General features: G+C 37.8%; 1 protein-coding gene across 2 annotated transcripts in view; it reads right to left on the bottom strand.

Annotated features, from left to right (window-relative positions):
- LOC114322642 (uncharacterized) overlaps positions 1 to 14,816 on the bottom strand; it is a 54,636-nt gene extending 39,820 nt beyond the window's left edge. For both annotated transcript variants that reach the window (XM_082925287.1, XM_082925288.1), the window contains exon 1: positions 13,590 to 14,816. In XM_082925287.1, the coding sequence (XP_082781413.1) occupies positions 13,590 to 14,685 (1,096 nt within the window). In that variant the 5' untranslated portion in view covers positions 14,686 to 14,816. The remainder of the gene's footprint in view (positions 1 to 13,589) is intronic.
- Positions 14,817 to 22,209: the final 7,393 nt, after the last annotated feature.

The following is a 22,209-nucleotide window of genomic DNA, read 5'->3' as shown; positions in this document are numbered from 1 at the left end:
TTACCTCCAATCAGTTCCACTATTGACAACACCTTCGGCAGGTGACCTGCTCATTTTATATCTGGCAGTTTCCGACCTGGCCGTCAGCGTCGTACTGTTAAAGGAAGAGCTTGGGGAGCAGCGACCAGTGTATTATGTGAGCAAGGCAATGGTTGACACCGAAACACGTTACCTCCTGTTGGAAAAACTCATCCTAGCCCTCGTCATGGCAGCAAGAAAACTGATGCAATACTTTTAGGGGCATACCATCGGGGTACTAACGGACTACCCCCTCCGGTCAGTACTCCGTAGTGCAGAAGCATCAAGGCTCATTTCAAAGTGGGCTCTTGAACTCGGCCAATACGATATTCAGTTTCTTCCTAGAATCTCAATCAAGGGACAAGTGCTTCCCGACTTTGTGGCTGAATTCACTGGTGGTCTTGCCGACTTCCAATCTGATCAAATTCAACCTAAGTCAAACTGGAGAATTTATGTTGGGGACATTTGGCAGTTGTATTGTGATGGATTGTCCAATCAACGTGGCAGTGGGGCGGGCGTAGTGATCATGGCTCCCGACGGTGCAATAATCGAGTAGGCTGTCAAACTGGGCTTCGATGCATCGAACAATGAGGCCGGATACGAAGCATTGCTAACCGGTCTACGGAATGCACATCTCCTTGGTGCTCGGCGTCTGCTTGTTTTCTGTGATTCAAAGCTGGTCATTAACCAATTGAAAGGGGAATACACAGCCAAAAATGACCGAATGGTAGCTTACCTGAAAATGGCGAATTCTTTGCTGGAAAAATTCGACCATCATGAACTAAATCAAATAACCCGGGATCAGAACACACATGCAGATGCCCTGGCCTGCCTAGCTTCCGCCATCAACTCAGAAATCAAATGGACAATTGAAGTGGGATTTATCCCTAAGCCGAGCATTGCCCACTCAGAGTCGATTGAAATTAATGTCATAGAATCAGGTCCAAGTTGGATGGACCCTATCATTGCATTCCTATCTTCTGAACGACTCCCGGCATAAAAGAAAGAAGCTCACAAACTACGAAACAAAGCCCTGCGATATTACTTGGATCCCCAAGGAAAGCTCTACAAAAAATCCCTTTCTGGTCCATGTCTAGAATGCGTTCATTCGGATAAGGTCGAAGAACTCCTGACTGAAATACATGAAGGTAGTTGTGGTGCCCATTCCGGCGGACACTCCTTGGCTCATCGAGCTGTGTCACAAGGGTATTATTGGCCGACAATGAGAGTTGATGCCGAGAATTACGTCAAGAAATGTGAACGGTGTCAGAAGTTTTCCCCTTTAACCCATTTGTCTGCTGAAGAGTTGAGCTCTATCACCAGTCTTTGGCCGTTCGCCCAATGGGGACTTGACATCGTCATACCATTACCGCGGGCCCCAGGAAACAAGCGATTCTTGATAGTCGCAACAGATTACTTCACAAAATAGGTCGAAGTGGAGGCACTAACGCACATTCGAGATACTGATGTTAGACGTTTTGTATGGAGGAACATCATAACGAGATTCGGCATTCCAAGGGCTCTTATTTCAGACAACGGCACCCAGTTTGATTGTGGAGTCTACCGAGAATTATGCAGCACGTATGGTATTCGACCTTATTTCTCTACCCCTGCATATCCATAGAGCAACAGTCAAGCTGAAGCCTCAAACAAAACCATCTTGGACGACATCAAGAAGAGGTTGGAGAAAGTTAAAGGCAGATGGGTCGAAGAATTGCCGAGTGTATTGTGGGCACATCGTACCACTCCGAGGCGATCCACCGAGGAAACTCTGTTTGCTTTATGCTTCGGAACCCAGGCAATCATCCCCTTGGAAATCGGTCTCCCAACCTTGAAATCGAAAGTTTTTGATATGGGTTGAAATGACATGATGTTGGCCTTGGATTTGACTTTGATCGAAGAACGGCGAGACCGTGTCCTGGCATCCATGGCAAGATACTAGCAACAGCTTACCAAATCTTATAATCAACGTGTTCATCTACGTCGTTATACACCGGGAGAATTGGTACTGAAGAAGGTACTCCCAGCTGCCAGGAATCTGGCCGATGGGAAACTGGGTCCTAACTGGGATGGCCCATATCAGATCGATTCAATCGTGGGAACAAGGGCATATCGGCTCAAAGACATGTCCGGGAGAAATCTACCGCGTCCTTGGAATTCTACGCATTTGCGCAACTTCAATAATTAACCCGACTTGTGGGACATAATAACTTGTTTTGAATGTTCGCCGTGTACAAACTTTCATTTTTATAATGCAAGACTACTTATTTCACTATGTGCAATTTTAGTTTGAAGATATAAGCCTCCGGAATTGGAGCGCCCTTCGTGGATATCACGATTGGCCAAGATAAAAAAGCCTCCGAATTCGGAGCCCCGTCCGTCCAAGTCACATTTGGGCCGAATAAGACTCCGGATTCGGAGCGCCCTTCATGTAAATCATGATTGGCCAAGATAAAAAAGCCTCCAAATTCGGAGCCCCGTCCGTGCAAGTCACGTTTGGGCCGAATAAGACTTCGGATTCAGAGCGCCCTTTGTGTATATCACGATTGGCCAAGATAAAAAAACCTCCGAATTTCGGAGCCCCATCCGTGCAAGTCACGTTTGGGCTGAATAAGACTCCGGATTCGGAGCGCTTTTCGTAGATATCACGATTGGCCAAGATGAAAAAGCCTCCGAATTCAGAGCCTCGTCTGTGCAAGTTGCGTTTGGGTCGAATAAGACTTCGAATTTGGAGCGCCCTTCGTGGACAACATGGTTGGCCAAGATGAAAATGCCTTCGAATTTGGAGCCCCGTTCGTACAAGTCGCGTTTGGGCTAAATAAGGCTCCGGATTCGGAGTGCCATTCATGGACAACACGGTTGGCCAAGATAAAAAAAGCTTCCGAATTCGGAGCCCCATCTGTGCAAGTCACGTTTGGGCCGAATAAGACTCCTCATTCGGAGCGTCTTTCGTGTACAACACAAAAAAAAAAAAAAAAAAGAGCCTCCGAATTCAGAGCTCCATCCGTGCAAGTCACGTTTGGGCCGAATAAGACTTTGGATTCAGAGCACCTTTCATGGGTGTCACGATACACAGTTGGCGAAAATTGAAACATGCAAGCATTCAAGACGAAATGTTTCATTAAATTAATCGACTGGCACAAAGTGTATAAACATAAGTTGAAACATGCAAACATTTAAAATAGAGTGTTTTATTAAATTAACCAATAAATACATAATTTGCACCCAATCTGCGTTGGAGCGTTACAATGTCTACTTTTATTCGGCATCTCCCTCATCATCACTCTTCTCGACTTTGAAGGTCGAAAAGGAAAAATGATGACGTTGATATAGCGGTGACGCCGAATCAACGCTTGCTCCCCGGAGAGCGTCCGCGGCTTGAAGTGCCTTGATCCAACTGTGCTTGAATCCATGATTTTCGCATCGATAGACCTCCTCGGCGAGTGTTTCCTTGGTCTTGTCTATCCCGATCTTTCGGCCATCGTGAAACCCTTTTTCATAAGCCCTGGACTTAGCAGTCCTAATTGCAAACATGCTAGCCGTATCTCGATCGGCAATCGCGTGACTTATTAGCCGCTGGGTCACCCTTTCCTCCACGATTGGGTTAGGATGGCCGGCTGATTGTGACTCAGCAGTCTTGACCTTTCTTAGTTCCTGTTCAGCTTTCTTCGCACGAGCTTCTAAGCTTCGAATGCATTCATCCCTTTGCTCTATATCCCGCCATGCGGCACGAAGACGCATGCTGATTTCATAGGTGGTGTACAGCCCCTTCACCGCCCCATGAACGCCTTCCCGAAACACTTCAAAATCCTGTCGACCGACCATCGACTACTAGACTTCTGGTGGAAAAATCTGTCGAGCGAACTCGACTGTCACATTTGGGTCACAAATGATTGAATCCGCTTTCGTCATCGGTTTATTCTCCACAAAAACCGCAAACTCAACGGGCGTGGTGTCGCATCGGATTCTCCTCTGGAGCGGGGTTGAGGGGATTTGCCCCGTTGCTACTTTTCCCTCCAGGGCGACCTACTTCGATGACGGGGGGACTGGCGTCTCTCTCGCTCCCTCGATGTCCTGCTGCCCGTGCACGTAGGTCCGCCATTTCGATTCATCTCTCCTTCCAGCTCAACCAATGTCCTCCCCTCTCCTCTGCTATTGAAGAATAATCTATTTGACATTCGCGCTTGTCTGAGTTGTTGAGTTTGAACATACTAATAGGACCTACGTACACGAAACACTCGTCCCATTTATTCCTTACGGGTGCAGCACCCTCGAGGTGATATCATTAATACTAAGCTTCAAAAGCCTCATGCCATGAACTAATTGTTCTTGGCGTCCCAATTCAAGTGCTGGCTGGGGCAAGTCGAATTTCCATTGTGCCCCAGCAAATTGCTGAACTGCCGTTTTCAGTCTTTCTTGGTTCATTAGCTTGTTGGGGCAAGGGCAGATTCATTAATCTATTCGGCAGAACTATCAGAGCTAAGCCGAATTTCCACTGTGCCTCAGTAAATTCCTGAACTGCCATTTTCAATCTGTCTTGGTTCATTAACTTGCTGGGCCAAGGGCAGATTCATTAATCTATTCGGCAGAACTATCAGAGCTCAGCATAATTTCCATTGTGCCCCAGCAAATTCCTGAACTGCCGTTTTCAGTTTGTCTTGGTTCATTAACTTGCTGGGGCAAGGGCAGATTCATTAGTCTATTCGGCAGAACTATCAGAACTCAGCATAATTTTCATTGTGCCACAGCAAATTCCTGAATTGCCGTTTTCAGTCTGTCTTGGTTCATTAACTTGCTAGGGTAAGGGCAGATTCATCAATCTATTCGGCAGAACTATTAGAGCTTAGCCGAATTTCCATTATGTCCCAGCAAATTCTTGAGCTGTCGTTTCCAGTCTGTCTTGGTTCATTAACTTAATGGGGCATGGGCAGATTCACCAATCTATTAGGCAAAATTATCAAAGCTTAGTCGAATTTCTATTGCGCCCCAGCAAATTCCTGAGCTACCGTTTTCAGTCTGTCTTGGTTCATTAAATTGCTGGGGCAAGGGCAGATTCATCAATCTATTTGGCAGAACTATTAGAGCTCAGCCGAATTTCCATTGTGCCCTAGCGAATTCCTGAACTGCCATTGTCAGTCTATCTTGGTTCATTAACTTGCTGGGGCAAGGGCAGATTCATCAATTTATTCGGCAGAACTATCAGAGCTCAGCCGAATTTCCATTATGCCCCAGCAAACTCCTGAATTGCCGTTTTTAGTCCAACTGGTTCATTAACTTGCTGCTGCAAGGGCATATTCACTAATATATTCGGCTAAGCTGCAGCATTTCACAGTTATTTTTAAATTGGCAGCTTGTTTCATTCATTTCATTATTTTACATCTTACTTGGCTGCTAACAAGCATATTCATTGAGCACAAAAGGAAAAAATAATTTCCGTTAATAAGCTGAGCACAAATAGCAAAAATAATTTTCATTCGTAAATTGAGCACAAATAAAATTCATTTTACAAATGAAAACTACCCTATATCAGCTTCTCACGAAAATGAACAGTCAAAAACAAAAACCTAATACATATAGCAAAATCTATATACGCTTAATACCAAAAGCAAAATGGAAAATATTCAACTCAGTCTTCGGGGTCAGACTCCAGCGGCGTCTACCTGCTCATACGGAATCGGTTGTTCCGATACCACGTTAGCAGCAGCCAAGGCTTTGAGCCAGCCTTGTTTGAACCCCCTATTTTCGAATTTCAGCACTTCTTCGACGCAGTCCACCAAGGCCGCATTCTTGCCAACTTGGAACGACTCAGAAAGCGCATACTCGGCGTTTGCCTTTGCCCGCTTCGACTCTTCCAGGTCGGCCTCCAGCTTGGCAATCATCTCGTTGGCCAATCTGAGTGCTTCCTCATTCGCTTTCGCTTTTTCCTCAGCGACCACTTTTAGTTCGACAGCAGTCCTGGCCTCACTTGCTTCTGTATCGGCCCTAGCTCTCTTTTCCGTCGCTTTTGCGGCCTCAGACTCGGCTCGGAGAGAGGCCTCAACTGTTTTTCCCTTTTCGTTTTTCAACTCGGCTGTAAGAAAGCCGATCTGTTCGATTGCGTCGTGTTGGCGATGACCAATCTTGGCTATCCTCCCCGCCGCCTGCAAAAGAAAGGATTAGTAAGCTAATATAGAAATACTCCTGTTTAGCCTTGCAAAATTGTAAAGGTCTATGTACCAATATCACCGATTGAGCGGCTAACGCGATGGCCAGCAGATCGGCCTCCGCCCTAAAAGTCGCTCTTTTAGCCGGCAGAGACATGGAGGAAGCCAGGCTCAAGGCCACAGTCGGGTCTCATATAGCCGATGCATCGGAGCTAACCGGCATGTTTTTTTTATCTTTGGTTGCACTATGAACGGCGCAACCAAGTTCGATTCTTCCAAGCGTGGCCGTTTATCCACTAGGTCTTCCGAATAAACGGCTTTGTGATCGGCTAGGCATTTTTCACCCCTGTGCTCCGTCACTTGACCCTCTTATCGATCGACAACAGGTTCCGTTTTGGCCACTTCATTCTGAACCACCTCTTCGACAGGAATAGGTGGAGTTTCTTCCCTGGCGTCAGGTGGAGGGGGTGGAGGTTGGTTTCGCTCAGCTTTAGCTTTTTTTCGGGCAGCCATCCTCTCGACGTTTCTCCATTTGGCCAATTGGGTGAGCGACTCGCCGGCCATGTTGTCAAGGTAAGAGCCAGGCAAGTCCTCTAAGTTTATAAAAATGTCTTCGAAGGAGAAGTCCCCTTGGCCTGAGGTGGACGGAGGGTTAGACAAATTGAATTCAACTTCCTCAAAGGCCGAATTAAGAGCTTCGTCTATCCCGGCTTCCAACTGGTTCAGGTCCTCGGCGACTGGATCGGCTGCTTGTTCTTCCTCGTGTTCCAAATCAGAGGCTTCTAAACTAACCTCTTTTATGTTTTTGAGGCTGGGGAAGATGAGGGTGGTAAGATGATCTTCACCACTCGGAATTGGAATGTAGTCTGCCGCCGAAAACGTAGAGTAAGACGGCGCGTATCGCAAAAGAATGTGGGCGGCCCTCTCTTGTTTCTGTAGGTTTGGATGGCCAACGAACTGTAGAGTGACTTTAATGTCTGCAAGCACAGCATCGTCGGCTGAAACCAACACTTTCTTCAAATTGTTACCTGCATAAACAAAACGGTAAACACGTGGATGGAAAGCCGAATACAAATAAGGTAATAAAAGAAACTAGAATGAGTTATACGGCCACCTGGTTTGCCTTTTCACCTTGGCACGGGATCTAGGCGATCTTCACCCTTGCTGAATTCCCAGTTGCCTCGGACAACGGCCATCACGTCGTCAACACGCTTGCTAGAGCGGGCAAGCATAGTCACTAGGTGATGATCGGTATCCTTGGCCCTGAGAAAATAGCGTCCCAGTCGACTAGTAGACTTGGCTAAGCCATAACAATACCGAATTGTAGGTATACCTAGGTTAATCCTAAGACGACGGTTCAATTATATAATCCCCATTATAATGCGGAAAAAGTTCACGTTGGGTTAGGAAGGAATTAGACCCCAGTATCGGAGGACGGCCCTTAAAAATGGGTGAAGGGGAAAACGGACTCCGCTCTCAGCAATCGATAGGAGAGGAAAGATGATTGTACTCTCATCGGTTCTCACCATATCGGTGGTGCTATCTGCCACGAGTGACAGATGGACATCTTCGGGGATGGAATCGTGGCGTCGGAAGTCGGAAACTTGATCCTCAGAAAAGAGATCTTTCAAATTTTTTGCCATCCCAACCAACCTAAGGACTATGCAAAACTAAAAGTAAATAGGGAAATGATATTGGGAGTGAAGGAGAAGAGAACTTACGAGAAGCAGAAGGGGTAGTGAGAAACGGGAGGAAGTTGCAGAGGTCGCGAAGTGAAGGTGTTGTACTAGAAGGTGAACCAGAAATTTTGAGTATTCAAAACATACATTCGAAGAGACAAACTTTTAAATCACATTAAATGAAGGAATCGTACGAAGGGGCAGGAACTCGTAATGATGACAAAAAAAAACATGTACGTACTAACACACGTTGAAATGAGGTTAACTGCCGAATTTTTGACTTTCCAAATTTGAAACCAAACACGCCGACTAAATGGTGTTAGTGGGGTGTTTGGGGGGCAATTGTGGGAGTCGAATAATAGGGGACTCAGATAGGCCGAGTACATATTTACAAAATCAGGACATTCTCCCATCTCTTAAGTTCTAGGTGCCGAGTATACTAATTGACCATAAAGCTAGTTGAGCGTAGGGCCGAATGGAAGTTGGAATATAACAAAAGGAAGGCCGAACGAACAATCACACGACGGATTAAGAGTGGGCCATACCTTGAGGACCAAGGGCGTATATAAATAGAGGAACAACAACCAAGAAAAAAAAGAGTTTTAACTTGAGATATAAGCAACTAAGAGAGTATATACTAGCTGATCCGTCGGAATGCTAATTTCGGCTCCCCCGACCGGAGTGCTCATTCCTTTTCAGGTAACTAGCTGAGGATTACAAGCGTCCTACAGGATTTAAAGAGTATTTTCAAACCACTTCTCCACAAATAAATTTAAAAATAAATTTATAAATCATTGTTTAATTCTGCGCATAGCATGGGTTAATAACCAATTAAGCTAATTTATTGCTAATCGAGCTCCCAAATATATATATATATATATATATAACCCCAAAAAATTGATTTGAGCTCATATTTGGATGCTAGACTTGGTAAACATGCCAAAACAAATGGCAACCAAAATAGAAATTACAATGCAAAAGTATGACGGTAAAACTAAAACTTCCCTAAAACAAAAATAATCAAAATTTGAGAGCCTAAACGTTAAAATTAATTGAAAAATACAAAGTTTTGACTGTTGAGTGTGTTTTCAAGATAACAATGAACAGTCATTTATTATTTTGCTACTCTATGATCCAATTGAGCCAAACAGGCCAAGGCCACTTGGTCTACATCATACCATACAAAACACAAATAGGATATTAAGGGGTTGTTTGGAGTGTCCTAAATAAGTATATTTTTTGTCTTTTTGGACTAAAAAATTGAGGAAGAAAATGTAGATGTTTGGATTAACTTTTTGACTTTTCATGGAAAAATGTGTAATAAAAAATTGTAAAATTGGTTTGTAGGAGAAAATTAGGATCGAGAGTTGTGCAGCCGTAATTATTGACTTTTGGTGAATACTGTTAACTTTTTAACTTTTTGAGTAACTTTTTAGTTTTTTGACTTTTCCTGGACATACCAAACTTAGCCTAAAATGATAATTTATACTCTAGACAATAGCAATTTGAATTTTTTTTAAAATTATAATAGGAAAGGAATATGAAGCAATTTCAAATTAATATTAAAAAAAAAAAGCTTGCTCTATGTCTAGTGTTTATTTGTAAAAAGTGTAAAAATAAAAAAATATTTGAGTGTCATGACACTCCCCCCCCCCATATCAATATGATTTTATCATTTCAGCTGTAAAACATTTGTTTTTTATTTTTTTTTTTTCCGTCAAATAAAGACAATTGACACTTGTGAAGCACCTATATGGATACAAATATAGGTACTAGTACAATACAAATATGTTGATACAGTAAAATATATAAAATAAAAAAAATGTACGGGTACAAGTACATCTTAGGCTTTGTAGTTTATAAAAATATTTATTTTTAATTTAGAGTAATGTAAAAATTAGTTAAATGATTTAATTTGTCAAGATTCAACCTACAATTCACATTTAATGCAGAAAGTAAAATATAAGCCAAAATTGATTGTCATTATATTAAATAATTTACAAACCATAACTTAATTTTAAAATTATACTAATAAATCTAATTTTACTTTTGTATTATAAGAAAATATCGTTTCAAATGAGGTACAACTTGAGTATAAATTAAATATAAAAACAAAGAAAAAAAAATTTGGATATGTATTTCACGTAAACCGGTATATATGCAAAAGTTTTATACAAAATATCATAACGTGATAAGTATCCAATATAGGTATAATATGTTTGTCGAACTTTCCATACTTTATAGATTGACATTGACCGTGTAATTTCTCAACGAAAATATTGAAGAAAAATTGTATGTTCACTCAAATTTTCTTTTTCTTCTGCAAATAATTAAAAACCAGTATTGTTTTATCATTTTATAATTGTGATTTGTAGATTTTTAAAAAATAGGTTATTGACCAGGACCTATGCTTTTTTTTTTTTTGGATGAATGGGACCTATGCTTCGATTGCATACAATACGTGTGTATTTGTTTCAAATCGTTTTAGGAGTTGGGTTGGTGTATGTTTTCGCTAGATTGGCCAGAATTCTTGATAAGTTTGTGTACCTGTCATTGATGTTAGCACGATTCATTTTTTAAAAATTTTTTTTGATCGGTAAATTTTTATTTATTTATTTATTTATTTGGATTATAACAATAAAAAAAAAATAAAGAAACAATCAATAAACTTTATTGATTAGCATGACTCGATGAGACAGCAAAATTGGGTTATTTTCTATTTTCTAGTTTCTACTTTGTCCTCAGATAATCTCACTTTCTAGGAAAATTCTACGGTGTGGAGACTCTTTAGGGGTCGGATCGTATGCACATCCCAAAAATTTGAAAAAAAAAAAAAAAAAAAACTTTCAATGACAGAATTATAAACTTTTTGCTAATAAATATATATTTTTTTATAACTCGGTATTCAGTGTATTAGAATTACTAATTTGGAAGACCAGTCCTACCTTTCACTAGTTGGAGGCCCAATTAAAGCTGGGATAATTAAAGTCCCGTAGGAACAGGTCTCAGAAAAGTGCTTAACCTAGAAGATTCTAAATCCAAAATATTGGGGAACACATCCATCATACTTTAGTTCTTGACCACCAAGCCAACCCCTTTAGAGCAAAATAATTTCATATTTATGCAAATTTTGATCTTCATTATTAAATCTCAAATTTTGTCACTAAAAATATAACAATAACACATTTGATAACTAAGATATATCGTCCTTAAATTTTTGTATCCAAAACTTTAATTTGATGTAATTTAATTTGTCGATCGGACTCACTTTTAAAAAAATCGTGTTTATTCATGTATTTTGTATTCATGTTTGTAATCAAGTTTTATAGGGCCATTTTTACACTAAGATCTCCTAAACTATTAAAAAGTGATATTTCTCAATAATTTATGAACTTTTATACAAATAACCCATTTTATATTGTTAAATTTATTTTTAATTAAATGGAGGTGTCGGCCATTATGGGTATTTCTGCCATGTCTTAGTGTGAGATCGTGGTTTTGTAGTACAATGGGGATTGGAAGAGAAGAACGGTTGCTGTGTTTTCATGGTGTGGGGTAGGGAAAGGGGAAAAATAGGTGACAGAGACAAGAGAGAAAAAGAGAGAGGAACAATTATTGTGACGTTATCAATTATTGTGACGTTACATGCCGGCAAAAGGTAGGAGAAAGTGTTTGTCTTCTGCCCCCCTTATCAATTATTGTGACGTTACATTTTTACTCCTATATCACTTATTTTAGTTTTTCATATTTAAATTGTGTTATATTTATCGTATAAAAAATTTTAGGGTATGTTTGGTTTGCATTTGGGAGATGAGTTTTAGAAAAAGATTTCTAAAAAATTGTTTGGTTTGAGTTTTTTTTAAAAAAATTTCAAAATCATTTTCTCTCTCTTACACATCAATCAATCACTTTTTCTCTCTCCTCTTTCTTTCTCAATCACTTTTTCTCTCACACACATCTACTCAAATTCTCCCAAAATATCAAATCATCCTAAACTCCCAAAAAACAACTCTTCCAAAATATACAACCGAACAAACCAAAAAAATTTCTAAACTCTCTCCCCAAAAATTTTTTCAAAAATAACTCTCCCAAAAACAAACCAAACAAGCCCTTCGTTTTTAATGTATTTTGTATTTTAATTTGGTTCTCAATATATATATATATATATTAGTATCACATCTATTAACGGAGTTAGATTGAAGAATTTGATGACTAAATTGAAATACTTTTTACATGTTGGAAATGAGATTGACGCAAGTTAAATATTGGAGACTAAATTAAAATAATTTTTTATATTGAGAAACTAAATTAACACAATTCAAATATTATAAACTAAAATTACACAAGACCCATACTTTTTATTTTTATTCTTATTTGATACAAAAATGAAGATTTAATAGACAGAAAGAAACTCATCAAAATAAATTACCCAACATATTATAATAGAGTCGCGCCAAATTATATGGGGAAAGTATCATTTAAGTGGAAGGTAGAAAAATAATAGCATATTAATGAAAAATTTTAGAACATTAAAAAATAATTGGGTAAAAAGTATTTTACTCCCTTGCGTTTGATATGAAGCATTTTAACTACCCCTATAATTTGAATATATGCAGATATCTCCTCCGTAATTTTGAACTAATGTGCAACTATAACACAGTTAACGATAAATGTTAAAAAGACTAATTTATCCTTACATAGAAAGGCTATTCTTTCTTTCTCTTCTCTAATACATATAATTTTTTATATTATTCACATATTTAACAAAATTAACTTAAACACCCTAATCTATTATCATAAAATTAAGGCCTTGTTTGTCATAACTTAAAAAATTTAAAAAGTCATTATCCTATTTAAGTCACATTACCTCTCTCCCAGATCACTTCGAACTCAATCCATATTTCATAAAAAGTCAAAAAGTACACTTATTTAGATCATCCAAAACTATCCGTAAATCACAAGTGGAAAGGCATATTATCCATTGCTGAGCAGAGGAGCAGGTTATATGGACAATTTCAAGTTAAAAGTTGGGGATGGCAATAGTTTCAAATTTTGGACTGACATATGGTGTGCAAACACATGTTTAAAAGAAGAATTTCCAGGTTTATATAGGTTGTCTGTGGAAAAGGAGGAAACTTTGAGAATGATATATGAGAAAAAAGACATCTCAGGAGTATGGATTCTTCAGTTTAGAAGTTCACTTTATGAATGGGAGGCTTTGGAGGTCACAAGACTCTATAGTCTCTTGTTGGCTGCACCTGCAATTAGTAGTGAACTTGATAGAGCTTGGTGGGAAGCCACATCCTCATCTCCTGGCTTGTTCACTGTGTCTTCTACCTATAAGGCTGAAGAGGATTGTCTTGTTCCTAAACTCAGAACAAGCAGACTTGTGTACCACACCTCTCGTTTGTTTGGATGGAAAAGGTTTGTTTGGATGGAAAAGGTAACAGTTATAAATTAGTCCAAAACCACAAGGGAGATGTCTATATATAACAGTTATAAATTAGTCCAAAACCACAAGGGAGATGTCTATATATATTCAAATCGCAGGAAGTAATGTGCAACAATCTAAAATCACATAGAATAAAGTGCTTTTTATCCAAAATAATTTTATAAGTTTTTTCATCAAATTGTAATTATTTTTATCAGTTACCCGGACATGTTATTTCCCCAATAATATATTATATATTTCCTCTGTTTGTTGAGAACAATATAGATAAATTAAAAAAATGGTATTATTGATACTAACCTGCTTGAGAAAGCACCCAATTGTCATCCTGTGAGACTTGCCACACAACATAACCCAGCAAATTCTTCTTCTTAGCATAAGCAACCTTAATCTTCACAACCTCAACATCATCAAACCCAATCCACGTCGATCCAATTGTGCAGTAATTCACTACATAAGTTGCATTGTACTGCGAAACACCTCCATGTGTCTGAATATATCCCTTGATATCCTTATAACTCATCGCCCCATCTTCAATATTAGTAGCCGGCCCCTTCGCCGGAGCACCAATTGCACTGTCTTTTGGATTCACAAGTGCCCATGCATAGCCATAGAAAGGCAAGCCCAAAACAAGCTTGTTTGCCGATAATCCTTTGTTAATCCATGAATTAATACCAAAATCTGTGCTTTTTTCACTCCCAGGATCATATAAAGCTGCTTGGGCACCTGTTTGATTGGACCTTTTTGGCGTGTAATAGTCAAATGCCATGACATGTACCCAATTCAAGTTCTTGTTTATAGATTCAATTGGAAAAGTTCCACTAGCTACATATGGAGTGTACTGAGCAGCCATTGTTAGGATAAGTTGAATCGACCCATTTGAGTTTCTTGACTCGGATTCAATCACAACACGCCATTCGTCGAATAGGATTGCCATGTTGGCTATTTCAGAATCTGTACCGACTGAAATCCAAGAAAAGTCTATGCCATGAAACCCATATGATCTTGCTGTTTTTATTGAGGAGTCAATGAATGATTTCCTGTAAGAAGATTGGCTGACCATTGAGGAGTAATATGAACCGTTGGCTAATCCTCCGCCGATTGATAAGAGGGTTTTGATTGATGGGTTTTTTTGTTTGACAGTGTTGGTGAAGTTGGAGAAGAGCTGGCTGTCCGAGGAAGAGATGGAGAGTTCGTATGTGGAAGAGTTGAGGCCTGCGAAAGCACATATGAGGTGAGTGAAAAGAGATGAGTTTATGTCGGAGATGGGGAATCCGCTGCCGGAGAACCAGTAACCAGCTTGGATCCATGGTTGTTCTTGTGCAGTTGAAGATGGAAGTTTAGAAAGGAGGAAGATGAGGAAGAAGAGGGTGGTGGTGATAATAGTCAACGCCATTGAAGAAGTGGTAGCGAGCTGATGTTTTACAAAGCATGTATGTAGATAATGTGTGTGTATTTAATAAGAATAGTAGTAGAGAACGAGTCTGGATCCTCTCTAACTCCCTCGCCGGTTGTTCTTTTAGGAGACGGTTCAATTAGAGTTTCGTCATTCACAAAGAAATGAATGACTTAGATTTATTTCTTTAAACAAATAAATAAATAAAAACACACCCGTTGACATACGCACTCACTTTCTGTCCCTTCCTCAATGACATTCTCTCTCTCTCTCTCTCTCTCTCTCTCTCTCTCTCTCTCTCTCTGTCTATCACATTTTTAATAAAAAATTAAAATCACACACATTCTCTCACATTTCTAATAAAAAATAAAAAAATTATTTGAATCTTTTTCATTTTATTTTCATAATATATATATATATATAATTTTTAATATAAAAATTTAATTTTTATAAAATTAATGTCATTGAAAATATACTTTTAAAATAAGACTAATATTAAATATATTTAATAAAAATTTAAAATAAATAAAAAGTAATTACTATGTTTAGTTATGCTTTAAAGTATTATTTTTAAAATATAAAAATTATACCAAAAATCATATATTTTTGAAATTCTTAAAAACAATCTTCAATCCAAAAAAAGTATATGAAAATAATGACTTCTGTGCATAGATGTAAATTTTTTATTTTCTTTAAAACACAAAATAAATCTATGCATAGGTGTAAATCAAATATAGATTGTTTTTTATTTCCTTTAAGCAAAATTATAAATTCGTTTGATTAATAAAATAAAATTAATAGTCATTATTTTCATATGATTTTTTTTTTTTTGGAATGCAGATTGTTTTTGAGAAAAATATATGATTTTTGTGTGTTTATTTCATCAAATTAATTTTTATATTTAAAAAATAATAATTTGAAAAAATAACTAAACATCGTAATTACTTTTTATTTATTTTAAAATTTTATTAAATATATTTAATATTAGTCTCATTTTAAAGGTATATTTTCAATGATATTAATTTTATAAAATTAAAATTTTATATATATATATATATATATAATATGAAAATAAAATGAAAAAAAGATTAAAATAGTTTTTAAAATTTTTTATTAGAAATGAAAGAGAGAGAGAGAGTGGTAGGATGTGACCTGTGACGTGGAGAGAGAGAGAGAGAGAGTGTGTGGGGGTAGGATGTGACCTGTGACATGTGCATGCAGTGAGGGAGATAAAGGAGTGTCGGAGAAAAGGTAATGATTCAGTATGGGTGTGTTTTGAAATTTTTTTGTTTAAAGAAATAAATTTGAGCCATTCATTTCCTTGCGGGGTGACGTGACTTTATCTAAGTTGTCCCCCATATGAATAGCTGAAGAAAGTGGCTGGAGAGGATCTGGACTCAGTACTCGATAGCTTTTGGTGTTTTATTTTTCTTTTACTCTTTTAAAATGTCAAAGGAATATTTATATTTATAATTGCAAATATATATGCATTTTGTATTATAATCATTATACGTGAAATTGAGAGGATCAAAGTTCAGAATTCAATGCCCATATTTTCCATATTGTCTCTTTTCTTATCTTCACATTCTCAGAATTCAATGCCCATATTTTCCATATTGTCTCTTTTCTTATCTTCACATTCTGTGCTGTAGTTTTAACGGTTTCAAACACGTTGTCTTGAAAGTTCCTCAGATGACCAAACATTCAAGATTAGGAAACTGTGTAACACCCCCAAAATAAATGCAACAAACCCAACTCATAAGCAAAAATATAATTGAATTAACATACCTTTATCCATCAGAGTTTAATATACATGAGGGACAGATATAAGAAAGAATGAAACCTATATAGATCATCATTTGCCCCTAATGACGTACATCTTTCCAAGTCATTGCTTGGTAACAACAAAAATAAGCCTATCTCGACACAATTTAAAATCCTTGACTATACAAAATAGATACAACAAAATAGAAGTTCTTGCTCCCAATCCCTCCAAGTTACTGCCTTGGCGGAGGCATATCACTGGTACCTGAAAATGATTTTTCCCAAACAAAGTGAGCCAAAACCCGGTAGAAACAATCTAACACGATATATGAACTTTAACAAAGTTATAAACATGATGCACATGACCAATACTCAAAGATAAAATCATTTATAACTCTTTTTCCAAAACCATATTATGCCAAGTATTATATCCCAATCCATTTTATATCAAATTGTTTCATGTCATTTCATATCTCCTCAATTCATGAGTCTTATCCATTGTTATCCAGACAACCCAACTGAGACTACAACTCAGTGGTTTTCTTACCACACAACCATTACACACAAACACTTCAATTTGCCATTTTACGAAAATTTCGTCCGTGGGATTGACACCCATGTATACGTGCGGTTTTCAAGACTTGCAGATAGGACACACATGTCAACTTAATTTAATAGAGTCCATCCCATTTCTCATTCCAAACATAGAGTACATCTCTTTTCTCCTTCCAAATATCAAACGTATATAATGTATTAAAACACAGTCATATTTAATGACAACCAATAAGGAATTAGTTTCAATTTACCTAATCCTTATACAATTTTTACAACAATCATAGCTATCCTCCACCGATAGCCCAATACAGATATTTCTAAACAGATAAATTACCTAAATTTCCATAGGTGAGAGATAACATGTATCTAACTACACCGTTTATATAAATGTCTCTCTAATTTCATATTTCTTGTACAATTTCCATTATTTATACAAAATAATTATTCAAAGTATTTTAGGGCAAAACTCCATTTTTCCCAATCTTATCCTAAATACCAAAAAGCAACCATTTTAATATAACCCAAGGTCATATCCATTTCTATAATCATTTTCAAGATATCCATTTGAAAACCCCCGTTTAGAATTTAAACCCTTTTCTTTTTGGATGAATAAAACATAAATTAAAGACGAAAAATATACAAAACTATAAGGGGCATGCCTCATGCCCTAACCACCACTATACAGAAGAGACCTAGCACTATAGGCCAAAAGACACAAGCAATACAACAACAGCTAACTAAGAGCTAGAAGAGCCACGGCTATAACTAAAAAAATAACAAAGACGACTAAAACAAAATATAGAAGCAGATTCTAAAACTGAAATGTGTTCATGGGCCCCATACAAACTATATGTGGACCATGAACACACTAATAAGCTCAGAAATCTGATGCAACAGTAAACGTAAAACTCCCCATACACAACTCGTATGAGTAGGCCAAAATAAATCCAAATCTTTAGAAAAACTAATTTCAAAACTAACAAACTACTAATTAAAAAAAAGAAAAACTTCACACTTGAGGCGCCTACGGCAACCATCACTCCAAGCTGTTGGCTTCCAATCAAGGTCCTGAAAAGCGGTTGCGGTCGTCGTAACGGTAGCAGTGATGCGGTTGCGGGGTATAAAGGTCGTATTGTAACGGTTGCGGTAACCGGAACCGTGAATTTTTTTATTTTTCGCACAATTTGAAAAAAACTTATCGATACGCATATTTTTTTTCCATGATCATATTTATTGGATTAAAAATAAATATTGATCAATTTTTGTAAATTTTTAAGTATGATCCAATATATTTCATATTTTTAAATCACTATAAATTGAGTTTTTTACATTTTATTTTAATAATTAATGACTTTATATTATACAAAAATTCAATCACTGACTATTATATATAAGATAAACAATGACAAAAGTATGAGAATAAATAAGAGCCTAAATATATATATATATATATACATATTTTAACCAAGCCAAATAGATAATGACCACACTTATTATTATTATTATTATTATTATTATTATTATTATTATTATTATTATTATTGTTATTATTATTATTTTCAAACAAAATATAGATAGACACACACAAACAAAATGGTTTAGTAATAGCAGCTGAATAGAATAGCATAGGTCATACAGCTTTAACAAATCAATAACATGTTCTTCATGTTCCCTCTTCTCTCTCTCTATCTGTTGCTTCTCTATTTTCTCTCTTTATCTTCCACCTTCTCTCTATCCCTCTTCCCCCATTTTCAACTTTTTTTTTTGTGTGTTTTTTTCGAAAGAAACAGTTTGGAACCGTTACGTAACGGTGCGTAACAGGCCGTTATAGCTGTTACGGCACCGTTACGACCGCTACGACAACCGTTACAGCCGACACACTTGTGAATCTCAATCACACTACAAAAGCGGCCGTAACGGGTGGCGGTAACCGCCAAAACTGTTACGTAACGGCGTTACGTAACGGTTGCGGCCGCTTTTTAAAACCTTGCTTCCAATGATCAACAGATAAAACGGCCAAGCTTACATCCCAGCAGCAACCCATCAATCAAAAGAACTTCTAGCAGCTATCTTTTGAAGCAAATACCTTCACATAGCAAAGAACTTCTTCCATGATGATAAGCCCATCCCCATAGAAAGGAACCATATGACAATAACTCAATAGAACTTGCCAGAATCCATTTGTCCGTAAGTAATACTGCGAGCACTTGATCTAGCAATAACCTGACCAGCAACAAAATCCAGCTACCAACTTTGTTTCAACAGTCTTCACAAAGACAAAAACCCATTGATTGCCATATGCATCTGGGCCTTCCTCTATGAAAATAAAACTTTGATATATACCGTAGAAGAAGGTCTCTTGGTAGGAGTTCAGTAGAACCTGCATAGTGGAACTCAAATGATTGCAACCAAATGAAGGAGAATATCCATACTTCGGTAACAAGAAAATAAAACCTATATTATAGAACCTCACTTCAGTCAACCCACAATTTAGGAACTCACACCACTCAAGTAAAGTTTCCTTAGCCTGCAAATAAAATTGTACTATATATATAAACATTAGCAAAATCAAATATGAGGCCTGAAGTCACCCAACCCACTACTAACCAACTAAACAATATATTCCTCACATCACTCAACTCTCAACGAGAATCCATAAAGCTCCGCGACTACTGCAAAATGAGCAAACCATTAGGAAACATAGTTTTGCTCTCTATCACTCAACCCTCATATAGTGAACTCACATCACTCAGCAGCCCTCCCATTCCTGAAGGATTGGGGCTTCAAAACTGTCTCAGGTAAGTTCCATTGAGATAGGAACTAGTTATCACCTGTTGACCTAGATAAATTATTAACAGACAGCAATCTACCTCTAACCATGTGAATAATAGATTTGATAATAACCTCTTCAGTTGAATTCTTCATTGAATATTCTGTTATTCCTTTCAAGCCAGATATGGTAAACCAAGCACATTAAAGCCAGCTTAAGGACATTGGATCTCAGAGTTTTGCCCTTAGTCTTTCTTGTGGCATCGATAACAATCTCAGGCCATTGGAGAGTCGGCCAGTTAACATTACATTTATCTTGAATAGCATGCCAAATTCTAGAAGAGAAAACACAGGTGAAAAAGAGATAAGAGTTACTTTCAGTAGGGTACTGACAAAAGGGACACATAGAGGTAGGAACCATACCAAATGAAGACAATCTATCACTAGTATTTAGCCTTTCCTGAATAGCAATCCAGACAATAAAACTAACTCTAGGAATCCTATGAGGCCCCCAGACAAACTTATGCCAAACCACTTTAGCAAATTTGCTTCTCCAATGATTCCATGCTGAATTGATAGTGAACTCACCAGCAGAAGTGAGAGTCCAGCTAATAATATCATTCCTAGAAGGATCAGGTCTATAACTCTCAGGAGTAGAAGAGATCCACTCCTGAATTTCCCAAGAGTTAGGGAAGGGCCAATTCCAAGAATCACCATTAACAATTTGACTAACTTTAGTCTCCCTGTTAAGATCAGAGTCATACGGGATTCTATCCCCATACTTTCCCAGAGAGGGCCAAGAGGGTGCCAATTATCATACTAAGGGAAAGCAGATTCACCTTTGCTAATCTTGTGAAGAATAATAGGAGAGACAATATTCCTAAGAGACAAAAGCTTCTTTCAAACCCAAGAAGCGTCACTAGGAATTTTAACTTGCCAAAAACTTTTGCCCTTGAGTAAGTACGATTTAACCCATTGACACCATATAGATTGCTCACCCCCAAAAAACGAAAACCAAATATGTTTAGCAATAGCAGCCCTATTCCAAATTTCAAGGGATTTAAACCCCAAACCACCCTTCTTTTTAGGAGCACACATTTTGTCCCAAGCAACCTTGGCACTATGTTTCTTGAGCTTAGTGCCGAACCAAAGGAAAGCCCTAAGGATACTCTCAATCTCCTTAACCACCTTCTTAGGAAGGATGAAAAGAGAAGACCAATAAACTTGCATGGAAAAGAGAGTGGTTTATATAAGCTGGCCTTTACCAGCATAGGAAATGACTCTATTAGTCCAACTCTTAATCCTCTTTGTAATCCTATCAGTGAGCTGGTGACAGTTAGCGGCTCTTAATTTGGTTGTAATGAGAGGAACACCAAGGTATTTAACAGGAAGGGTCCCTTCACTAAATTTAGCAACCCTAAGAATGGATTCTCTTAACTTATTACAGCAGCCAGAAAAGTAGATGTTACTCTTGCTGGAGCTAGGAGTGAGGCCAGAGAGACTCCTAAATTCATCAAGGCTAGCCATAATCAATTCAATAGTGGGAACATCACCTCTACAAAATATCATAAGATCATCAACAAAACAGAGGTTAACAATTTTAGTTTTATCACATCTCCAATGAAACTTGAAAAGCGGAAGATGAGACTTTTCAGCAAAAATCCTAGCAAGAATTTCCATGGCTAAGACAAAAAGATAAGGGACGTGGGATCACCTTGTCTAAGACCTCCAGCACCTTTAAAATAGCCATGCAGGCTACCATTGATACAAATGGAGAATGAAGGGCTAGTAATGCAAGCTTGAATCCAAGACACCATAATAGGGGGAAAGCCCATAGCTATAAGAATATCAATGATAAACTCCCAACTCACACTATCATACGCTTTCATAATGTCCACTTTCATGGCACACCTAGGAGTAGGAGACTCTCTATGGTACCCTCTCATAAACAAGAAAATATTATCAGAGATTTTCCTACCAGACACAAATGCAGACTGAACAGGATCAATTAGTTCAGGGAGAACTTTTTTAATCCTATTAGCAATGATTTTCGCAATGCATTTATAAATGGTGTTACAGCAGGAAATAGGCCTATAATCCCCAACTTTCATAGGATTCGGAACCTTGGGAATAAGGGCAATAATGGTGCTATTAACTTCAGAGAGAAGCTTACCAGATTCAAAGAATGTTCTAATAGCTTGAGTGACCTCTCTTTCCACAATATCCCAAAAACTCTTAAAGAAACCAGCAGAAAACCCATCAGGGCCAGGGGCCTTATTAGGTTTAAGGGACCAAAAAACATCCTTAATCTCCTTATCAGACACAGGACTAGCAAGCATCAAAGACTGGTCATGAGATAGCTTAGATTTCACAAGAGAATTGATCCTAGCAAAGCCATTATAGTGGTCATCAAAAGGGTTGCCAAACAAGCCATAA

Source organism: Camellia sinensis, chromosome 4, assembly GCF_055761805.1.
Source record: "Camellia sinensis isolate YWXY chromosome 4, ASM5576180v1, whole genome shotgun sequence".
Classification (NCBI taxonomy): Eukaryota; Viridiplantae; Streptophyta; class Magnoliopsida; order Ericales; family Theaceae; genus Camellia; species Camellia sinensis.
Note: the sequence above shows the minus strand (reverse complement) of the source record. Positions and strands in the feature narration are given on the sequence as shown.